This window comes from Mytilus trossulus, chromosome 10 (genome assembly GCF_036588685.1).
Source record: "Mytilus trossulus isolate FHL-02 chromosome 10, PNRI_Mtr1.1.1.hap1, whole genome shotgun sequence".
Classification (NCBI taxonomy): Eukaryota; Metazoa; Mollusca; class Bivalvia; order Mytilida; family Mytilidae; genus Mytilus; species Mytilus trossulus.
Genome location: NC_086382.1, coordinates 58879257 through 58904042, shown reverse-complemented (window position 1 = coordinate 58904042; position 24786 = coordinate 58879257). Strand labels below are relative to the sequence as shown.

Below are 24786 nucleotides of genomic sequence, written 5' to 3'. Positions count from 1 at the left end.
CGAGAAATAAAAGTTCATTATTTTGCTAATTCTATAATTATGATACTCGAGTCTTGCCCTTGCATTTTGTAAAAACTGTAAAAAGTGTAAGACTATACTTTTTTTATATTCCGTAGCAAAAGTGATGTCCGGTATTATAAACAGTTTTTCAATTCAAAAGTATGTTTGGAAACACTATAATAGAGGGGCGAAAGATACCAGAGGGACAGTCAAACTGATAGATCGAATATAAACTGACAACGCCATGGCTAAAAATTAAAAGACAAACAGAGAAATAATAATACATGATACAACATAGAAACTAAAGACTACGCAACACGTACCGCACCAAGAAACGGGGTGATCTCAGTTGCTCCGGGAGGATAAGCAGATCCTGCCCCACATGTGTCACCGTCGTGTTGCTCATGTTAACAGGTTGCTATTTTGATTTTCTGATCAAACCAAAGTAATATTTTCACATGAACATACCTGTCAATTGCCTAAAGATGAAGTGAGATGAATACAAGCCATTTAGAAATGTCCCTTAGAAAAAGCCTATCAAGTATTGGCACTTTAAGCCAGATTAAAAGTCCAATACATTCTTCTAGGGAGAATAAGTATCCAATTAGTCATTTCAGCTTTTCCTGCGATAGTTCATAAAAAGGGATGTTACTTTTATGACGATTAAATCTCACTCACAAGAATCCTCTTCGGTTCTCTTTGTCTCTTGAAATATTCCTTATTGTGCAACCTTCCAAGTTTAAATCTTCGTTTACTTTGCTATATGCTGTGCAAAAAGCATCAGTTGACTGAAATAACTTTTTCGTACTTCGATCTGAAACTACTGTCTGGTTAGGTTAATTCTATGTTATCTGCACATTTTCTGAATAATTATTTCATTGAATATTTAATTACAACTTTAAGCTATATGTTGTGTCACTGTGTAGACACGTCATAAGCTGTATGGTTTATTCATTTTATAAAATACGTTCATTTTATCTCCAATGAATTTCAACACTTCTTGGTACAAAGTCCACTGAGAGTATCCATTCAAGAATGATTTCAAATACAAAAAGATTGCTTGTTTGGCAATTCACAATTGAATATATAATATGTATATAGCATATAGCAAGTACATTCTCAAGAACATTGCGCTGTGGTATGTTATCATTCTTCATCAGTTCTTAAATAGAAATCAAAATTTAAGTGTTCCAATAAAATTTGGACACTGCTGGCAGCCTTTTTGAATTTTACTTGTTAAGGACCTACAAAGGTACATACATACCTGTCAGGTTTCGATTGATTGATTTGAAAGTCCTGGAGATGAATTTGAAAATTGGACAAATAAACCCCATTGTTGGCTAACTTGAAGCAAGATAAGAGAATCCTTTAACAATAATTATGATACTTATGTATGTAAAGTGTGTATCACGGTTTCTGCATGTTTTGTATTGGTTTGAGCTTTTGATTTTGCCATTTGTTTCAGGACTTTCCTTTATGAATTTTCCTCGGAGTTCAGTATTTTTGTTGTTTTACTTTTTGGCTATACAAATAATCTTGCATGTCCATGCGGCTATTAGGAAATAAAGTAAAATATATCATTTCGTATATGGTTTTTAATGTAAATGACATCAGCTGTGACCAATCACAATCAGCATCTGTGAAAATAACTTGGAATTAGGGCAGCAAATTGTTAAGAAGTTTAAAAGAAAATTGTTGACCGTCTGACAAGTTGAACCCTTTTTGGGACTCCTTAGAGTCATATTGGACTTTCATCAGCACCAATGTAACAGCATATTGGTATATGTACAATATACAGAACTTTTCTTGTTTTGTTTTATTTCACTCCATCTTAAAAAGTCAAAAGAAAAGCAAAATAAACTTCATGATAAGGTGTTATGCACTTTGACATCTGTTGGGAGCCACACTGAATTTTCAATCTTCACCAAAGTAGCAACACTTTGAATAGACTTTCGTAGGAACATATCTGGAAAATTAAACTGAATTTTCTCCAGGCGTTCTTAAGAAATATAGTTGGACACTTATTCGTCCGCGGAGAAGGCATTGGGCTTTTTATTTGGCCCAAAGTACCAATACTTACTAAGGTTCTTCTGCATGGTTTGTTTTCATTTCACTTCATCTTTAAAACAAAAAATAAAGGCAAAAAGGAATTCCCCATCAGGTTTAAATATAAACTTGAACTTCCACATGTGGCCATTTTGAATTTCTGATCAGCACCAAAATAACGAAACAATTGAAAAGGACTTTCACATAAACATATCTGTTGAGTTTAGCTTCATGCAATTAATTGAACCTTTTTTAAGAGGTTTTCACCAAGTTCAGCCAATGAGATACTAAACAGGAGGCCCTTAAAAGCCTAAATCATTTTCTGCAGGTCTGGCACCAATGACTATTTTGCTGTTTAATGTATATAAATGTGTATTTAAACGATAATTTTTATCTATCATAGTTCCTTAAAAAGCACACACATATGAAAATATTTTTTTTCAAGTGCAATGAATACGATTAGGAATCAGTACCCTTTCTGTTATGTGTACTTATTTGTAAGTTTTACTTTCCTGAACATTTTTGTAATTCAAATGTTCTGTCTATGTTTTATATTTATTGGGAAACACTAAATATGTGTTTAGAATTTTCTAAGGGATAAATTGACATTTTTGTTCATGTTGACTTATTTGTATGTTTAACTTTGCTTATTTTTTTTTTATAGTTGAAACTTCTGTCTATCATTCAAAGGATCTGATTATTTTCATTTTTTTTTATATATAAATAGGATTTAAAAGGGCAAAAACTCTTATGAGGGATCAATTGATGAATCCTTTTTTTAACCTGAAAGTATGCTTGCTGATGTCTTTTTATCTATTCTAGTTTTCAAGATAATAACCAACACAGAATAAGCGGTCAAATTGATAGTACACTAAGTTTTCTGTATTATGCAAGGCACTTTCAAGTTTTTTTTTTTTATTTCAACATTCTATGCCTATTATTTAAACTATCAAGGACTATCACTCCTGTACAGCAAAAAAGAAAAGTGTCAATATAAAACCTGACCTTTTTGTCACGGTTATAAGTTTGATTGGCATTGGTTGAATGGTTCATAAGTTATTGCTCGGAAACAGTTGGCAGCTGCCCTAACGGTTTTTCTTTTTAAGATACAAGTTTCAGAGGATATTTTTGCAAAGTTTACAACAACGTTGGATGCCAAATGATGGCAATAGCTCACATGGTTCCTTAGTCCAGGAAATAAAATGGTCAAAAAAAGTAAAATCACAAAAATACTGAACTCAGAGGAAAATCAATTTGGAAAGTCCATAATCACATGGCAAAATCAAAAAACAAAACGCATCAAAAACGAATGGACAAGAACTGTCATATTCCTGACTTGGTACAGGCATTTTCAAATGTAGAAAATGGTTAGGACTGGTACCTTGAAGTGATGTTATGCGTTATACAAAATTTCACCACCAAAGTAAGAGGACTATGCAATGAACATATCTGCAAAAATTGATGTTTATTGATACTCGAGAAGAAAATCAGAAAAACAACTGTGATATTATTATTATTAATATGCTTTGTTCTAGATGAACATGTGGGCAAAATCTAATACCGATTTATCTCACATGGTAGGAGTTCTTAGTAATATATGTCTATCTAATCTTACACATCATTCTAAATCAAAGTTTCCATTCCACAACAAGATTTGTCAATCCAACCTCACATATTGTTCTGACTTCAAAGTTGCAATTCTCGGGGAGATATGTCAATTAAATCTAACACATAATTATAACTTCAAGGTACCAGTCCTAATAAAGATATATCAATCCAACCTTAAACTTTTTCCAACTTCAAGGTACTACACCTCAATAAGTTATGTCAGTTCTACCTTCCACATTGTTCTGACTTCAAGCTGGGAACAGTATATCTAACATGTTCCTGCTTCAAGGCAACCAGGCTTTGCTCTAAAATGATTCATGATTGGTAGGCAGGAAAGTGAATACAAAGAAGTCTTTGTTTGTTTGTCTAGGGATTAATACTATACCACCCACACTTGAGACATTCATACGTTGATGCATTCACTATCCCTAGATAATAACAAATAACAACTAGAAACCACCAAAACAATAAAACTTCAATTTTTAATATAAATGAATCAAAATGTCTTATACAATAAACAATCATGGCACATTTATAAGAAATCTCATGTAACAAATTCCCAACAAGCGTAAAAAATGTAGTAAACAGCAACAATATAACACAACAATAAAATAAATCCATTATAAAGTTTATAGTATAAACATAAGTAAAGGTTGTTCTTAAATGATCATATGCAAAATGTTCTCACTAAGAATTGCAACTTTAATACTTTTATCATTTTTAAAAGATTTTTTATGAAAAAAAGGCAGAATATACCAAGAGGATAATCAAAGCAAAGTGCTTGTAAGCACTGAAAGGTACAAATTGCATTAATTTATCAGTGAGAATTTAAAATTATATATTGCAAATGAATGAAGCATTGTTGGTTGTACAATTTTTGAAAGATGGCATCATTTAAATTTTTAGAACTTCAATATCTGAGTGTATATTACATTGATAAATTTCTAGAATGTTCATGGATAGAATGAAATCAATGTTATTATTAATGCACTACATTGTGTGTATAAAAAGTAAAATCATATGGTAGTGATAAGCCTTGGAAGATTTATATATCAAGTGAGTACCAAGGGGTTTGATTGCGTTTCATGCAATTTTATACCTCAAAACAAATGTTGAGGATAAACAGAATGATCCAGAGTAATTTATCTCATATTATCTCAAAATCTCAAGAAATTATATTTATCATGAGATATGGCTTGATATCCACGTGTGTTGTGTCACATTCAAAAGTGGTGGAAAAGCACTCTTAAATAGCCTAGGTGACCCCTGGGTTTTTGATAAACTGATCATCATCAATAATGCTGATTTCCCTAAACAAATGTTTGTGATCAGTATAGTTTTTTGTCTGTTTTTAGCAATGTTAATCAATAAGTTAAACAAAGAAATAAAATATTATGCAATTTGTCATGGTTTATATTTGAATTATTATGATAATTTAACGTAATAATAATGATAAAGCTTAGTTTGTATTTAAATTTTTCTCTATGAATAATACATGCACTAATTATGGCTAGTTTAAAATAAAATAAATGAAGACAGCAAATTGGTCACCTATGACAGATTAATAGTTATTTGCTTAACATCCAGTGGCAGTATTTCTGTCTATAATTTATATAGTAGATTAAAAAAAAAAGTTGTAAATTGATGGGCAAAATTTAGTTATGCATTAATTTTAATGGGTGGCAGTATTCTAGGTAATTATTCTAATGGCTTTAGAAAATAATAAAAATCTAACTAATGAAAAAATCAAATTGCTACTTTCTTTCAATGTTGAAGATTATAAAGCCCTTTTCCACTGTTTATAAACATAATATATTTTAGATGATCACAAAAACCGTCATTGCACAAGAAAATCTCATATTAGACTAAATTAAAATACTAATTAACTATTCAAATTAAGCTATACCCTGTAAAGTCATCCTCTTTTATTACCTTATTATTGTGACCTAAAGTTAAAGAATGCTTACAAACATGTCATGAACTTATAACAATCTAATAAAAAAAGATTTAAGATATGAGTCTATTAAGTTCAGCGGCAATAATTTAATTGGATTTTCTCAAGGATGATACAGGCAAAGTTTAGTTCCAATAGGTTTATAGTAGTGTTGTCAAATCGTACACTTTTGCCTAACCGGTAACTCGGATAATCGTTCGACCGATTAACCGGTTAACCGTAAGTTTGAGTTGGTGCTTGTCGTACCCTACACTTGGATATACGATGTGGTATAATAATCAATTTGACAACCTTTCATCTAAGTCATAAATTTACGCTTTTAGAATTGAAGTTTGTCCTCTGGCATTATCTGGCTTGTCTGTGAGGATTTCTGGCGAAGTTTGACTTTTAATAACCAACTACACCGTATCAACAAAAGCGTTTGTTCCAAATTCAGATTGAAAAATAAAAAAAAAAGACTTCTTGGGCTCTTAGAATTGAATATGTCTGAAACTGATTATTCTTTCCTTTTTGCTTGTTGTCTCCAAAAATGATGTGGAGTGTTTCAGTTTGAATGATAAATTATAAAAAAAAGAAGATGTGGTATGATTGCCAATGAGACAATTCTCCACAAGAGATCAAAATGACACAGAAATTAACAACTAAAGGTCACCGTACGGCCTGTTTCTTTACTTTGTTTGCATGTTACTCGCACTATCATGGATACATTGAGTACATTCACATTGGTTTGCATTTCACAATTTCTGAATTAGCATTTCGTTTGAAGTCAGAATAAGCCTTGCACGACGGAGGTTGCACAGTAGATGTAGATTTAAACAAAATTAGATCAGAAACGAAATAGTGAAGTAAATCGTAAAATTTAATCTCATTACTGATTTAGAACTACTGTTAAAACATGTATACTAATTATGTTTCTTTAAGATCCTGCCCCGAGCTGAAAGACAACTTCTTACTAATTAATTTTATGTTTATTGGATTGACAATAGCAATCAATTATGTGGACAATTGAACTGTCAAATTAATTACCACGACGACAATTTTTTAAAATAAAACCTAACTATTTAATGATTTCAATACAAATTTATATCAAATATATCAAAATTGAAAAAAGTCCGGTTAACCGGTTAGCGTATTTGGTATTCGGTATTCGGTCGTTCGATCTTAACCGGTTGATCGGTTAACCGTTGACAACACTAGTTTATAGTTAAAGATTTTGTTAAAACAGATGGTGTATGCTTCAAGTAAAGCTCACATGTTCTTTGAACCAGAATGCAAAAAAGGGCTTATAATATGGAGATCTCGATTTTGAAAAACCAGTATTCTGTGAATAACTCGAGAAATAAATATTTTGAACTATGTCTCAGTTACAGATAAATCAGTTCAGGAGGTTCACAACATATACCACTAACATCAAAAGTTATTGTCAAGACAAAATTCATTATGTAGTGATTTATGGCTTGAATGTATAGGAAAACATGAGGTCCATTAACAATGTGTAGTAGAGGTAGTAAATAGATACATGTATTTGTTACAGTAAAATCAAGATATATGTAAGCAAAGCTTAAAATACAATGCATGCATCTATACAACCTAATACTAAACAGAACACTTTTTCCTTTATATGGTTGATTCAAATATAGCTATATAGACATCCCACTAAAGCAGTTAGAGTGGGGTGCCAATATTCGCCGGAGACACAATTTCGCCGTTTTATGATTTTGAGGTGTAAAAACTTCAAGGGAAGGCTGGAATGAAAGACATATCCCAGTAAATGATATTATATAACAAATGTGATTATTTTTTTAAACTGAGACAAAATTGCGGCACCTACTGAAAAGAACCGAAAAATGGACAACGATTTTCGGCCAATTTCATGAAGAAAAAACACGAATTCAAAGAAGTATTTCTTAGTACTTCTTTGTCTGAATGCCATAAATTTCAGTTCTTTTAACACCTTTGAAATGTCTGCTATTCATCTAAAATGAAATTGATTTGATCAATGTTGTTTAAAGCTGCAGTTTTTTGGTTTTTAATAGATATGTAAAAACGGCGAATATGTGTCCTCCATTGACAAAAAATCAAGAAGTTTCAAACACCCTTTAATCTAACTTTTCAGATGATTATATTCAAACAAACACATTTTCAAGCTTGAGAATATTTTGCGTTTGAAATTATCTTCATATAGAAATATCAGTATTCTTCAAAAACATTTAGACCTGAACATAAACTGTAGAAAACATGAAAAGATGTGGCGAAAATGAGCACCCCACTCTACCCATTTTCAGAAAAAACTTATAAACTTAAAAGAAGCCACATGACATCAAATGAACACTTTTAGTGTATAACATTAACACATCACACTTAATTGGCTATAAGATTTCAATGACAACAATAAAATATGGCAAAAAAATATTACATAAAGAAAGTCCTATATGTATTCAATATGGCATTAGTTACCTACATGTAAAGTGAACTTGAATGCTTTAACAATAATTCATGAACATACCAGTTTAATGAAAGGTAAATATTATAATTATACATGAGTACTTCTGTCTAAAATTTACCCAGATTATATAGCTTTTTATATAAAATTTTCCAGTCTGAGGAGGATGTGTTTCAAATTCCATCACCAAATAATAAAACATGAAAAGGCTATACCTTGTTTTCATATGAAAAACCCCCAAAAGTCAATAACCCCAGTAGATCAAAATGTAAAATAGCAGGTACACCCACCACTTCATGTCCTGTAGAAAAAACCTGTCCAAGGTTGGTTGAAATCTGCAATGTTGTTTCCTAGTGTTTAAGGATTAATATATGAATATTTTCAGAAATGTGCAAGTCCATGTTTTGGTATGGAAAACCTAAATAAACAGCTGCACCATGAGCACATGATACGCCTGTCACATCAATAACTCTTCAATGTCATAACAAAGTTAAAGTATTAAGAACACAACTTAACACATCACAGGTTAGATGAATAATGTCTAGCTGTTTTAAAGGATTTTTCTATTAACAAAAAGAAGCATGGACAATGATTGATTATTAATTGCTTAATGTCCAGTGGCAAATATCTAATGCATGTTCAGGACAAACCTGGACTACAAAACAGATAATGATGATGCAAGACAGAACAAGTGAAAATGTATGTGCTGCTAGTGAAAGCTTGACGCTGTCAGGGGACCAAGTCTCATAAACTTTGATTGTTAAACTTAACATGCTTTATATTCAATTTAATCAAAGTCTTTAGATTTCCTCCAAAGGCTGATTTAGCCCATTTTACTTTTAAATGTATGGCACAACAAAAATGTATAAAAATGTAAAAAAAATCAGATTATAATTCAGTTATTTATAATAACTTTTGGCACTTATATAATTGAATGGGACCTATAACCAGGATAACAATATTAATACAGAACAATTCGTTATTTGACTAAAACAAACAAATCAATTCCCTTTTAGTTATACACCTTATCGCTATTTGTCTACCATTATAAGACCTCACAAAAGTTACCGTAAAATTTTGACATCTTAATGGAAAATATCTGACGCCACAATGGAAAAGTTATTGTTGTATGATGTCAAAAGTTCAAGGAGACAGATTTTTGGGTCAAGCGGGACAGATTCCCAAATAGCCATAAAGTGTGTAGTTTACAAATATAGGTATGAGTATGTAATTAAAAATAATAAAACTTTGTCTTTCATTTTCTGTCTACATATTTTACAGAAATCAAGCCATTTCTGAAGCCCAACTATCAACACTATCTATCTTATTCAATTCCAGTATTAAGTAGAAAAGTAATCATTCTTCAGAAAATAACATTAGAAAATGGGAACTCTGCTTTATCTGGTTGCATCAAATCAGACAAATAGCAAATGGTACCAGCCCATCCTTCATAGAGACTGTATGGACTATCTGGTACTTTAGCCTGCTCCTTAAACTCTGCCGTGAACATAAACTCTGCAAACATCAAAGCTCTATGTAGATATTTCTTGTCATTGGTAAGTCTATAGAGGAGTAGGAAAACATATCCACTGCCGGCTACTCCATGGCAGATTCCTGGACCCTTCTTTAATAGCCCTTTCTTCCATACCAATTCTCCACATCTGATACAAGCTTGCAGGTATTTATCATCACCCCAAACTTTGAAGGCTCTAGCATACATGTAGATTACACCTACAGTAAGTTGAAATTATTTCAAATGTATATAAAATGTATGTTACATGGATCTAAGGTCCAAATTAAACTAGATGTGTTGATACCCACTGAAACGCCATATCACACCAAACGCTTTTTACATGGTGTGAACAAAAACATTTTTTTCCAAAATTTTCCTAATCACCACAAAGTAAAAGCTATCTGTTACTATCAATTTACATTATACATGGTAAAACTGAGAAATTCAGAGTGTATTTGTAGATGGTAAAATTATTCAACCAACAACAAATGCTGATCACCCAACATTAACTTCAAATCTTATTTCAAATCAGGTTTACAGGAACCAATTCAGTAATTTTTCCATTAACCCTTTCCTCCATAATGACGCCTTTTGACGCCTGTGTAGTACCTCAGTTGAAACACCTTGACTACAAAGTGTCTGCTGTTGACTTAATAAATTTGTATCCAATATGAAAAGAAATATCACAGGAATATCCGACTTAAATTTATTTGATGAAATAGTTGTTTTTCCCAATGCCTTAATACTTTAAAGCATATGTTCAGCATTTTATTAAAAAAATCCTATGCGAATCAAGTATGCAAAAAAAAAAAAATTCAATGGAGGAAATGGTTAATAAAGGGGCATTGCTCTAGAAAGGTTAAAATGAAGCTAACTAAATTCAAACTTGATCTGAATTTTGTGATATTAAGCTTTGTATATAAGTTTCATAAGATTTGATTGAGGCAAACTAAAATTAGAGAAGAAAACCAAATTTTACATGTACATACAGATGGACAAGGGTAAATCTTAATGTCCATTCTGCTATGGGACATAAAAAAAATAACACAAACTGATTCCAATGGCTGCTTGTTGAACTTTTGTTTATAAATATCTATTTTTCTATGTCTTCAGCATTAAAAAAAGTGTTTGATAACACACAAAATAAAGACCTAGAAGTATATCAAGGACTTATACATTATTACTAAAGTATTAGATCAATCTTGGTTGTGTAAATGTAGCAATCCCAAGTCAGGAGCGTTATGATTTTGTCCACTTACAAATTTATTATTGACAGCAGATGTTCAATGTTTGATACTGTTTATGTAAAATCTAGACATATTTAATAACCTCCTCTTGAATGTCTTGGAAAACATTAAATAATATAAAATATAGATATATTTTATTGAATATCTCCTGCATTTACCTGGAGCTCCATGACACCAATGAACCAGTTCTTCCCCATCAGGTCTGGGGCAACCAACCTCATCCATGGCTGGTGGATAATTTCCATCTGCATCCTCCAATGTTAGGAAATAATCCACAGCACTCTTAACGATTGGCTCAGCTGAAGTTGTGGATTTGAAAAAATCTGGAAAACTCATTAACATTTGGAAAATCCCTGACAAACCATGTGCTGCACCTGATAAAAGTAAATCAATTATATGTTTTGTAATACATGTATAGCCCTCACTTCTTTAGTATTCAGTTTCAGAGACAATATGGTATAATTTCTAAAATATTTCATCCACATTTATTCATAGACAACAAAAGTATCAGTCCAAAGTTGACATGCGTGAGAGCTGATTTTGTTAGGTATTAAATCATACATACATTGTACATCTTACTCAACTGACTACAAAAGTGTTCAAACTAAATGTAACAGTTGATGTGTGTAATTTTTTTTTTAGTACTATGCATATTATTCTGTTGTTTAATAAAAACAATGACGTTAGCAACAAAACAGATGATTTCTTTACACAACTGTTATCGTTAAAGATTTGGAAGGTTTTTATTCATCTTTTGGAAAGTATACAATTTGAAAAATTATAAATTTGAGTGAACCTGCATAATTAATAAAAAAAAATTGTTAAACATCAATTTCAAAAGTTTATCTGTTTTTCACTCAGGAAGAAAATACATTTTTAAGATGCAAGTGATCTTACCCAAGTATTCTGTTCCATAATAAGCATACATAAGAGGTGATTTTGAGAGGTGTTTAGCTGCATGTTGCTGTCCTGATTCTATCATTACAGAACACAGTTGATTCAATGTTGTGTCATTTAACACCTGAAAACATTCAAATAAAATATTTCTATTAATTAACTTTACAAATTTGCTGAGTTGCCAATTAGGCATAACTTTACAAAACTTATCTCTTTTAATATTTTACATAAAATAAAAACTTTGGCTATGGCTTGTGTGTATGCCATTTATAATGGATCTGGGTACCTCATTAAAATATCAGAGCTTATTATTGTTTGTTGTTTAATCAATTCAGGTTTGTACAACTTCTTAACCAGATGCTCCGCAGGGCGTAGCTTTATACGACCGCAGAGGTTGAACCCTGAACCGTTGGGGCAAGTATGGACACAACATTCAAGCTGGATTCCACTCTAAATTTGGATTGTGATTAAATAGTTGACACAGCATAGGTTTCTGACACAGAATGAATGTATTCAAATGAACTTAAAATTTTTGTTTTCTCTTAGAGCAATTCACTATGCTGTTGAATATTAATCCTCTCAAAAAAATGTTTGAAGAAATTTTCTTTTTATTTATGAAATTTCAAATGAGAAAAATTGAACCCAATTTTTTATTCACATCCCCCTTTCCCTTATTCCAAAACTAATTTCAATTAAAATATTCTAATGGAGTTTGCAACAATTACTACTCATTTAAATACATCATAAAATATTAAGATGTAAAAAAACTGCTTGTTATCACTGAATGGTAAAGATTATTTAAATTTATCAGTTGGTAGTAAAAAGTGAATATACATTGTATATTGTATATAACAAAGATTTAAGTTAATTCTGGACAAAGAAAGATAACTCCAATTAAAAAAAAATCTTGCAGATATTTCTTGCTTACTATACTGGACAAAGAAAGATAACTCTTAATTAAAAAAAAATTTGCTATTTCACAATATTGTGAAATTAGATATTTCTTGCCATTGCACAATACTGTGCAATTGAAAAGACTTGCTATAGCACAATACTTAATATAATAATTTTAGATCCTGATTTGGACCAACTTGAAAACTGGGCCCATAATCAAAAATCTAAGTACATGTTTAGATTCAGCATATCAAAGAGGCCCAAGAATTTAATTTTTGTTAAAATCAAACTTAGTTTAATTTTGGACCCTTTGCACTTTAATTTAGACCAATTTTAAAACTGGGCCAAAAATTAAGAATCTACATACACAGTTAGATTTGGCATATCAAAGAACCCCAATTATTCAATTTTTGATGAAATCAAACAATGTTTAATTTTGGACCTCGATTTGGGCCAACTTGAAAACTGGGCCAATAATCAAAAATCTAAGTACATTTTTAGATTCAGCATATCAAAGAACCCCAAGGTTTCAATTTTTGTTAAAATCAAACTAAGTTTAATTTTGGACCCTTTGGACCTTAATGTAGACCAATTTGAAAACGGGACCAAAAATTAAGAATCTACATACACAGTTAGATTCGGCATATTAAAGAACCCCAATTATTCAATTTTGATGAAATCAAACAAAGTTTAATTTTCTTTTTCCTTAACTGTTGGGACCAAAACTCCCAAAATCAATACCAACCTTCCTTTTATAGTCATAAACCTTATGTTTAAATTTCATAGATTTCTATTTACTTATACTAACGCTATGGTGCGAAAACCAAGAAAAATGCTTATTTGGGTCCCTTTTTGGCCCCTAATTCCTAAACTGTTGAAACCAAAACTCCCAAAATCAATACCAACCTTCCTTTTGTGGTCATAAACATTGTGTTTAAATTTCATTGATTTCTATTCACTTTAACTAAAGTTATTGTGCGAAAACCAAGAATAATGCTTATTTGGGCCCTTTTTTTTCCCCTAATTCCTAAACTGTTGAAACCAAAACTCCCAAAATCAATCCCAACCTTTCTTTTGTGGTCATAAACCTTGTGTCAAAATTTCATAGATTTCTATTAACTTAAACTAAAGTTATAGTGCGAAAGCCAAAAAAATGCTTATTTGGGCCCTTTTTGGCCCCTAATTCCTAAAATGTTGGGACCAAAACTCCCAAAATCAATACCAGCCTTCCTTTAATGGTCATAAACCTTGTGTTAAAATTTCATAGATTTCTATTCACCTTTACTAAAGTTAGAGTGCGAAAACTAAAAGTAGACGGACGACGACGACGACGACGACGACAACGACGACGACGACGACGACGACGACGACGCCAACGTGATAGCAATATAATACGAAAATTTTTTCAAAATTTGCGGTCGTATAAAAAGCTCTGTCATTTGTCTGTAGTACATTAGTATTTAAAATTTGATTTAAATAATAAATTGCAATAGATGTAAAATGCCCCATTTTTAATCTAAAAAAGATTACTGAAACAACCAGTGTTATCTCCAGTCCAGAGGTCCAAGTACCGGTATATCTATAGATGATACAAATGTACATGTATATCATGTATATATTGTTTAGTGGTTGTCATTAGTTCATAGGTGTTTCTTGTTTTTTTCTTCTTTTATCAAGTTTTTAGATAAGTCCATTGGTTTTCCTTTTAAATGATCACTGTCATGACTCATGTTTGATTTTTTTACACAAGTCGTTTTCGGGTCCTTTAATGATCATGTTTTATTGATTATAGCTTGCTGTAAAGTGTGAGTCATAAAGCTCTTTTTTGAAAGTGGTACTTCAACCTATAATCATGATAATGATGTACTTTATATAAATTGTGCCTTAATGAATTGAGAGTTGTCTCATTGACATTCATACCGCATCTCCTTATATCTATAGGTCCAATTTATTAGATACAAATTTGGTACAAAATACCTCCCCACAATTTAGGCCCTGGTACATGTACAAACTCTCTCAACAAAATCGTTATAAATGCATTAAAGTTTAATAAATATTAACCTTTTTGCCTAGCTTTTGTTCTAAAGCTAATGCACCACTCAAATAACCAGCCCTGCCTATTAACATTTCATCCGACCCATGCTTAAAGAAATCTATTTTCATGCATTTTTCAGCAGCTGCAGCATACATTTCACCAAACTGATCAACACGACTGATGTTACCCTCTTCCTTGGCTAAGAGACACCCAGTGGCAGTGATTCCTGCAGGCCCTAGGATAAAAGCAGATGGTGGGTCTTTGCAATGATGATGCGAGAGGTATTCAAGATTAACTTTCACATACGCTTCTGCATTTTCTAAAAAAGTTGTTTTCCTTTCTTTGAAAGAATCTTGCTTAGACAAATAATACAACATGTAAGCCACACCAATATTTCCAACATACAATCCTCCATCACAGGAGTCTGAACTGGGTGGTAATTTTTCAAAAGTTGTATTTACAAGTGACTCAATACATCCTTTCCATTTACCCTTATCGATTAGGACCTCTGATCCAGCTTTATAGTCTGCTAATTTGTTCTCAAAATAACGCATTGTGCATGCCAAATCTGCTAATAGGTGGTATGCAGTGTTTACTAGTAAACAAGTATATTTTGCGATTTAGAATTAATGCGGAACAGGTGTCCGTCAACCGACTTTATATTATCTTAATCACACAAGCGTTTCCTTCTTTACTATATTATTATTTAAATTAGCACTTACTTCGCCCTCAATTTCTATCTCAAAAATGTCAAATTTATGACATTAATCTGAAATGCCTTTATTTATTTTAGATATCAATCAATTTGATGCAAATATATATTTTTTTTTCTCAAGCATCAAATAGACATTGACCAAATCGGAAGTTGGATTCAGCAGCTGAAGGCTGAAGCTATGAAAAGAACAAAGAAGAGATAGACATTCGTAAACAACCCAACCACTAAAGATGACAGCTATGGTCTTGAAAGCCTTATCTGTAACATTAGGAATATTCTTTGTATTCGTGGGATCATTAAAACTGACGCCTTCCTTAAGTGATGAACTATATAAAGAAATGGTATAATTTTTCATTTGTTTATCTTGTGAGTTATTTGTAGAAAGAAGTCTCATTAGATTGTCTAATCAACCTCATTTTCATTTTTGCCTTCTGTTAGCATCAAAGAGCGTAGTAATGCCCTTTACTGTCAGGCGTCAAACAGTAATTTTTCGCTAATCTACCGTTAGTGTCAAATTGGTCATGTTGGTAAAAATTTTACCGTAATTTGTGGTACAGAGGGTATCAGGTCTGTTCGCGCCCAATATACTTTCGCACCCTACACATTCGCACCTTGCACGTTCGCACCCAAGGTCCGTTCGCACTCTACACGTTCGCGCCCAATTTTAATTCAAATTCCAGTTGAATAATTGGAAAATCATGATTGTTGTTTTGTATTGCTTTCGTGTAAATACTGAATGTATTTATAGCTTGGTATGAGTAAAAGATTGAAGATTTTAAATGAAAAACACAAAAGATAATTGTTTTAACAGCTTGGTCCCTTTGATCTGAAACAATAAAACAATAAAATATAGCAATACACTATTATAACCAAAACATGATCAATCATGATAAAATGTATTCAACACACAAAAAAAAAAAATAGTCAGAATCTCACTCCATTTTGAAACAAGTCAATGAAACAATGTTATAGCAATAAACTAACCAAAACATAATTAAGAGTTATTCAACACAAAATACATGTAAAACATTGACAGAATCCCACTTTATATTTAGAAAGGTATATTTTTTTTTTAAACAATACACTGTCCAAAACATAATTAAGATTTATTCAACACAATAAAAAATGCTGTCTCACTTTATTTTGAGACAACGAAAACAATTATACTTATAAGAATACTTCTTGCCAAAACTTGATTACAAAGTTATTAAACCCAAAACCAATTAAAATTGGGCGCGAACATGTAGGGTGCGAAGGGACTTTGGGTGCGAACATGTACATGTAGGGTGTGAAAGTGAAAAGGGGCGAACAAGAGTGGGTGCGAACATGAATGGGCGCGAACGGACCCGGATTCGTAATTTGATAAAATATCCTGTACATACATGTAGTTATCATAATTTGTCAGAGGTCTCAAATAATTATGGTTTGCTTCATTTTTGGAAGTAACTTAACATGGTGCGTCAATATCAGTGGATTTTTTTATTGTCTGAAAGAAAGTCGTCCACCAAAAATTACCATTAATGTCATTTAGTAAGAATATTAACTTTCATTGGTCATGAAGATCATTACTACCCTTCGTCAGAGGTCTGAAATAATCATTGTTACTGTTTATTAACATGTTTCCTCAAAATCAGTCTTTTTTTAAATTGTCTTTATAAAAAAGTGTACATTTTATCGTCATTTTGCAAGTTTTTTTATATTGATCATATTGATATTAGTCATTACATACCTCTGTCATTCTTATAAAAAATCAGCTATGTTCTGTGTCACACTTACAAGTAGATCACAGTGATAATTAGTGCTAAATATGTTCTCTCTGTTTGTTCATCATGTTCATAAGGAGGTACATGCAACTTGTACAAATATTTTAATTTCTTATGCTTATACAATGTAGATTCAAAAATTTTAACTAGTATTTTGAGAATAAACTTGAGTAAACTAGTTACAAATGGGTTCAAATAAAACATTTACACGTTCAAAATGATGTTTCTGGAAAACAAAGATGTATTTTATTAATGTTTATGAGAAGAAAGTAAAGGCATTAATAATCACTTTTAAGTAAATTGCTATATTCATAACTGATCATAACTGATTCCAAATTGGTACATATGTCATCAGGTAAAGCATTTGCACTTTATTTAGACTTACAATTGACTTAGTCATGTTAGTGCAACTGCGCTCTATGATTTATAACACCAACTGTCAAACTAACTATTAAACTGTCAATAGTTTGTTTGTCAAAACTGGTTACAACTGGGTACACATTATGACATTTATTCAATTTAGTAAGTAGCTTAGATACAGTGTCATAAAAAAAGTTTCAACTTGGTAAAAATGGCTGTGTTTATTTAATATACCGGGTATGTGATTATAATAACCTATTTACATGCAGATACTGTTTACTAAAAACAGGTTAACTTACATATGTGCAAGTATTGCAATCAACTTTTTATACGACCGCAAAATTTGAAAAAAAAATCGTCGTATATTGCTATCACGTTGGCGTCGTCGTCGTCCGAATACTTTTAGTTTTCGCACTCTAACTTTAGTAAAAGTGTATAGAAATCTATGAAATTATAACACAAGGGTTATGACCACAAAAGGAAGGCTGGGATTGATTTTGGGAGTTTTGGTCCCAATATTTTAGGAAAAGGGGCCAAAAAGGGCCCAAATAAGCATTTTCTTGGTTTTCGCACTATAACTTTAGTTTAAGTTAATAGAAATCTATGAAATTTTGACACAAGGTTTATGACCACAAAAGGAAGGTTGGGATTGATTTTGGGAGTTTTTGTTTTAACTGTTTAGGAATAATGGGCCAAAAAAGGGCCCAAATAAACATTATTCTTGGTTTTTGCACAATAACTTTAGCATAAGTAAATAAAAATCAATGAAATTTAAACACAAGGTTTATGAACTCAAAAGGAAGGTTGGGATTGATTTTGTGAGTTTTGGTCCCAACAGTTTGGGAATAAGGGTCCAAAACTAAACTTTGTTTGATTTCAGCAAAAATTGAATAATTGGGGTTCCCTGATATGCCGAATCTAACTGTGTATGTAGATTTTTAATTTTTGGTCCCGTTTTCAAATTGCACTACATTAAGGTCCAAAGGGTCTAAAATGAAACTTAGTTTGATTTTTAAAAAAATTGAATCTTTGGGGTTCTTTGATATGCTGAATCTAAAAATGTACTTAGATTTTTTAATATTGGCCCAGTTTTCAAGTTGGTCCAAATCGGGGTCCAAAATTTCACTTTGTTTGATTTCATCAAAAATTGAATAATTGGGGTTCTTTGATATGCCAAATCTAACTGTGTTAGTAGATTTTTAATTTTTGGTCCCTTTTTCAAATTGGTCTTCATTAAGGTCCAAAGGGTCCAAAATTAAACTTAGTTTGATTTTAACAAAAAATAAATTCTTGGGCTTCTTTGATATGCTGAATCTTAACATGTACTTAGATTTTTGATTATGGGCAAAGTTTTCAAGTTGGTCCAAATCAGGATTCAAAATTATTATATTAAGTATTGTGCAATAGCAAGAAATTTTCAATTGCACAGTTTTCAGCAATAGCAAGAAATCTTCAATTGTACAGTATTGTGCAATAGCAAGAAATTTTCAATTGCACAGTATTGTTCAATAGCAAGAAATCTTCAATTGACAGTATTGCGCAATAGCAAGAAATATCTAATTTCACAATATTGTGCAATAGCAATCAATTTTCAATTGGAGTTATCTTTCTTTGTCCAGAATAGATATTTGTGCAATAGCAAGATATTTTCAATTGACAGTATTGTGCAATAGCAAGAAATATCTAATTTCACAATATTGTGCAATAGTAATCAATTTTCAATTAGAGTTATCTTTCTTTGTCCAGAATAGATATTTGTGCAATAGCAAGATATTTTCAATATTCTTTGTAAATTTGAGTTATCTTTCTTTGTTCAGAATAGTAGTTTAAATCACTGTTTTATACAATAATCAATGTATTTTCACAATTATTACCAACTGATAAATTAAAACAATCTTTACCATTCAGTGATAACAAGCACTTTTTTTTTACATTTTAATATTTTATGATGTATTTAAATGAGCAGTTATTGTTGCTAACTCCATCATTGTCCATTAGAAATTTGAATTGAGATCTTTTTTGGAATAAGGGAAAGTTTTTCTCATTTCAGATTTCATAAATAAAAATAAAAGTTCTTCAAATATTTTTTTGAGAGGATTATTATTCAACAGCATAGTGAATTGCTCAAAGGCAATTTTTTTTTTAAGTTCATTAGACCACATTCATTCTGTGTCAGAAACCTATGCTGTGTCAACTATTTAATCACAATCCAAATTTAGAGCTGAATCCAGCTTGAATATTGTGTCCATACTTTCCTCAACCGTTCAGGGTTTAACCTCTGCGGGTGTATAAAGCTGCGCCCTGCGGAGCATCTGGTTGATATTAAAATTTTAATTAAAGCAACAGACAATTATCAGCATAAATTAATGAGTTGTATAAAGATATATGATAGAAAATAAACATGAAAACACACTTCTTTCCTGAAAACCAGTTTTGATAAAGATATTATAAGTCTCTATAGTCATGATAGTGGATATTTTATTAGATATTTTAGCTGTGTTTGTTAAAAAAAAATCTAAATTTCTCCCATTTATAGTTTTATTTATTCATACCTACATGTTGAATGAAGTAAGTCTAGTAGATAATTTTCAAGACTATTCAATCTTAAAGTTTGTGAAATTGAGCATGTTGAGTACCAATATAAAAATGTCTTGGTATTTTTACAATTTACAAAAAATAATGGGGCAAACAATTAATTAGAAGATTCTATATGTACATGATGTGTATATGCTGACTTTTTTGTACTATCTTCAAAATAAAAGTTGTATCCAGTTCATATAGTATGACTTTCACACTTTTATTTATTGTTTTTGTTTTACAGAGAAAAAATTACATTCAACAAGTAAGAGTATTCCCTCCGGTTAAATTATTGAAATGGAAGTTGAGTCCACATATATATAGGAAAGCTATCGGTGGGGCAGAGACACTATGTGGTGTTATTTTAGCTTTCATTCCAGGTAAGAAATCTTTATTAAACTAAACATTTCAATTGATATTTTACAGTACATGTACAAGATAAAAAATGTAATGAAATAATTTGCAGACAAAAAAAACATATCAAAGATATGTTGTTCTTGTTGTTTGTAAATCATTCAGTCCCTAGCTTCACAAGCATCAAACCATAATAAAGGTATTGATTTAAACATTACTGGTTATACAAGAAATCAATATGTATTGTAACACACAAATTTTAAGAATTTTTATTGGGTCCGACATCGTCCACAGGCACTTGTCTTAGAAATATTTCCCCTATATATCTAGATTTATTTTTCTGAGACAAGTGCCTGTGGTGTTGTCCTGAAAATGTTTGAAATAGTTGCCACATTCAGCAACCAACAATCAAACCAGCATACATAGTGGGTCTAATTGGGGTCTAAGCGTTACATGGGATTGCTAATTTTTTGTAAGCGTTACACTTGAAAATCGAAATCAAATTTTTTGTGCTGTGAAAACAGGAAATGAAGTCTAGGGGGACACAGGAAATTACCACAAAAATGAGAATTGCTTACCTATATAGTGTAAGCGGGATACAGGAATCTGACAAAACAGTAAGCGGGATCCTGGATCAAAACACCCTAATGAGACCCTCCTATATAGGTGTAGTTTATAATTACCAAATTTTGACAACTGACAACTTTATAGATGAACTTAATAATTTCACATACTTACTTACATGATAAAATTTATTTCAGGCCCTTTAAAGGGAGCAGCAAATGTCTTGATGATTTTAATCACAATGAATGATGTGTATTGCCATTATATGCTGGACAGTCCATTAGATAAAATGAGTTTATCTATAGTGTTTTTCTTCCTTCTGATGTGTAGACTTATCATATTCCTACAATTCAAGGCGAAAGAAATGGAAGAAACAAAAGGAAGGAAACAAGAAGTATCATCAGAGAAAAAGGAGAAATAAACTAACCATTATGATTTTAAAATAGGTTTATCTCATGAAAGAATCTTACCAAATGTGTCAGAAATTCAGAATATTTATTAATGTATTGGTTTGAAAAAAATGATATGTTTATCAGTTTTCAATGGGAGGCATGCAATTTTAGATTTCTCAACACAAATATGAATATTATCACATTATATGACCCTTGATCATTCTGACATATTTTTTTTTACAATTTAATTTTTTGATCAATGATCAGATAATGATACATATAAAAAGTTTTTTTTGTAAAAATATAAATCAACTGGAATAAAATGTTACAATCTGTTGTCAAGAAGGGAACATTTCAGTCATATTTGAAAAATAATATACAATGTAGTGGTTTTATTTTATACAATATACATGGTGACTTCTATGATAAAGAAAATTGAAAATCTGAATCTACTTAACATTTTTTACTTGCAAAGATCACATACATTATAAATTTGAATGTGCAAAAAAATGTATAACCAGTGGATTGTTTACTTTTCATTTTGACTAACTTTAAGGTTGCTGACATGCTTTATCCCAACAAATATGCATGTATTATACAAATCATTACATAAATATCTATGAGTTACTCAGCATTCTAGTAAAAGAAATTCATTTTGAAGTTAAATATGCTTGTTTTCCTGAGAAAATTGATGAAATTTGTGTCCAAGGATTTTCAGGTATACCAAATGTTAATAGTCCAGGTTTAATAGATATGTACTAGATTTTAACCTTGATTTTATTGTCTCATGTCTGTGATGAAGTAAAAATGGAATATGCAAAATGTATGACTGGGTTTGTTATAGAAATTAAAAGGGTCTTACGTATAAGAGTATTTATAAAGGTTGATTCGGTTTAATTATTTGTAACTCATGATATTAGGAGGCAACAATCTCATTATATTATTAGTTGTTATTGGTTTACATTGTTCAAAGGAAAAATAATTTACTCTATGTTGTTTACATTGTTCAAAGGAAAAATAATTTACTCTATGTTTTAAGTTTTAATATAGTTATGGTTGTGAAAGTGAAATAGTACAGATACAGTATGCTTTTGATTGATATTTATTCACTCTCATTTTTGGGGATGCTTTTGCACTTATACTTTTAATATGTACTCTTATAAATACCAAAATGATCCAGTGCTGTAATGTTAAATAATTTCAAATATTTCAAATATTTTAGTATTGTAATTTATCAGTGCTAGATTTGTTATACAAAACTGTTAGCCATTTAAATGATTTTTATACATTTATTTTATAGTGTAAACAGGAATTATTTTCCTTTGCCTAGTTCTTTCATATTATTGCACTTTCAAATAAGATTTCCATTCTGGGTATGCACTTAGTTCTCAAAAGGCTACAAAACAATTGCAATATTTTAACTATATGTGAGTGTTTAGTACATTTTATATAAGATATATTATAAAAAGTCAAAAAAATGAGAATAGACATACATGTATATGCAAGCATCTTGATGATGTCTTTTTTTCTGTTGTCAATCCTAAATTCATGAAAAAAAATACATTTACAGTAATTGTACAGTTCTGTTTATTTATTTTTGTTTTTGAGAAACTGATAATTTTGGTTTACCCTTTGCAAAATATATACATTGCCAATTCTAAGTTTCTGAACACAGACATTACTGCAGTTTGTTATTGAATGACACAAGAGCTGACAGAAATGTGTCATTGTTTTACATTGATTTGACAATAATTGGGAGAAATTTCTGTTTTGTTAATTAAGATTAAAGTAAAATAATAGAACAATTTAGGTGTGTTAAAATCAAAGTTATTTTTAAGTCACATAATATAAATGGAATTGGAAATCAGAATCAGCGCTTTTTTGGAGGCTAGGTATGACTTTATTTAGTATAAAAATGCAAGATGTAAAAAATAGTATATTGTATTATATATACATTGTATATGTACTGGTAGATAATTAATGTTGCTGTCTCAATTTACTATTTTGAATGAAAATCAGACTTAAAAGAACTATTTTATTGCATGGATGATGCAATTAACAGGGATCCTTGCAAATACTCATATCAGATTTTTATACTTTTACATTTTTTTTCTGTATTAAGATCATGATCTTACAGACTATTAACACAAAATTCAATCATGGTCAGACTCAGATACACAGGCAAGGCATTTTAACTTGTAAAACTTTTTATTTACATTTATAAAATAAAACCATGGTTATTTATTAGAGAGTGTACACAACAATTGTTCATAGATATGGCTATGTGTTTAAATGTAATCATTAATATATGTGTGAGAAAATGTAGTCAAAAGTTTAATTTGAAAAAAGAAGTTGTGTGTTTAGAGCTTATTTTGTGTTATTTATTTGTTTGAAAAATAAATGTGTGTTTTTCACATGTTTTTGATGTCTTTTTTATTTCCTTTTAATAAATAATTTAAGATGACAACCCAAATGGTCAATGGTTGAAGGAAAATATGACATTCATGATTTTCTGTTAATTTACAAATAGGCAGAGGTGCATATGCTATTAAATTGCTATTTAGACAACTATCCACCAGAGCTGAAATGAAGTAAATGTTAGTAATCATACTGGACAGCCTTCAATAATGAGAAACCTTACAGCATAGTAAACTATGACAACCTTACATGGCAAAATGCATACAGATGAGAAACTATCAACCAACATCCGAGGAAGGTAATTTCATTGTACAGCCTTCAACAATGAGCATAACCATAATGTATAGCCAGCTTAAAAGGCCCAGGCATTAAAAATGTTAAACAATTTACAGCCAGATTTTGGGTGAAACAATAAAGGTTAACAGCTGCAGCCCTTACACTGTAAGCTCTGTGCATGAAGGTGTTTGGTGAGAGATTATATATTTTGTTGTGAAACAATGAAAGTTTGAAAAGATGGCAACTATTTTGGATTTGATAGATCTTTTTAGTATGTTGACTTTTTTGTTGTTTACTGCCTTCACAACAGCTGCTTTCAGGACCAGGTTTTTATATTTGTCCTTTATAGGCATTTAAAATCATTAAATTAATATCCTTAGATATAGGAAGATGTGGTATGAGTGCCAATGAGGCAACTCTCCATCCAAGTTATCTTTAATCTTTTGATCCTCTTTTATAAAAGTAAACCATTATAGGTCTTCAACACAGAGCCTTGGCTCACACCGAACAGCAAGCTATAAAGAGCCCCAAAAATTACTTATTTTAAACCATTCAAATGAGAAAACCAATGGTCTAATCTATATAAAAATGAGTAACAAGAAACGCTTATGAACCACATAAACAGACGACATCGGACAACCTGGCACTGAACATCAGATTCCTGACTAAGGACAGGTGCAAACAATTGCAACAGGATTAAACGTTTTAATGGTAATAAGACCCCTCACAT

General features: G+C 30.9%; 2 protein-coding genes across 3 annotated transcripts; one reads left to right on the top strand and one right to left on the bottom strand.

Annotated features, from left to right (window-relative positions):
• Positions 1 to 4124: 4124 nt before the first annotated feature.
• LOC134688271 (lanC-like protein 3) lies at positions 4125 to 15284 on the bottom strand. The gene is made up of 4 exons (XM_063548816.1): positions 14664 to 15284; positions 11709 to 11832; positions 10970 to 11185; positions 4125 to 9782 (listed from the first exon to the last, which is right to left on the bottom strand). The coding sequence occupies exons 1-4, from the start codon at positions 15189 to 15191 to the stop codon at positions 9415 to 9417; spliced, it is 1236 nt and encodes a 411-aa protein (XP_063404886.1). The 5' UTR covers positions 15192 to 15284; the 3' UTR covers positions 4125 to 9414.
• A 40-nt stretch (positions 15285 to 15324) lies between these two features.
• LOC134688272 (novel acetylcholine receptor chaperone-like) lies at positions 15325 to 23776 on the top strand. 2 transcript variants are annotated; one of them, XM_063548818.1, is made up of 3 exons: positions 15325 to 15718; positions 20297 to 20432; positions 21168 to 23776. In XM_063548818.1, exons 1-3 carry the CDS (start codon positions 15674 to 15676, stop codon positions 21389 to 21391), a joined length of 405 nt encoding a protein of 134 aa, XP_063404888.1. In that variant the 5' UTR covers positions 15325 to 15673; the 3' UTR covers positions 21392 to 23776. The 2 variants fall into 2 exon arrangements, with proteins under 2 accessions (XP_063404888.1, XP_063404887.1); XM_063548817.1 differs by having other exon boundaries at positions 15330 to 15693.
• The last annotated feature ends 1010 nt before the right edge of the window (positions 23777 to 24786 follow it).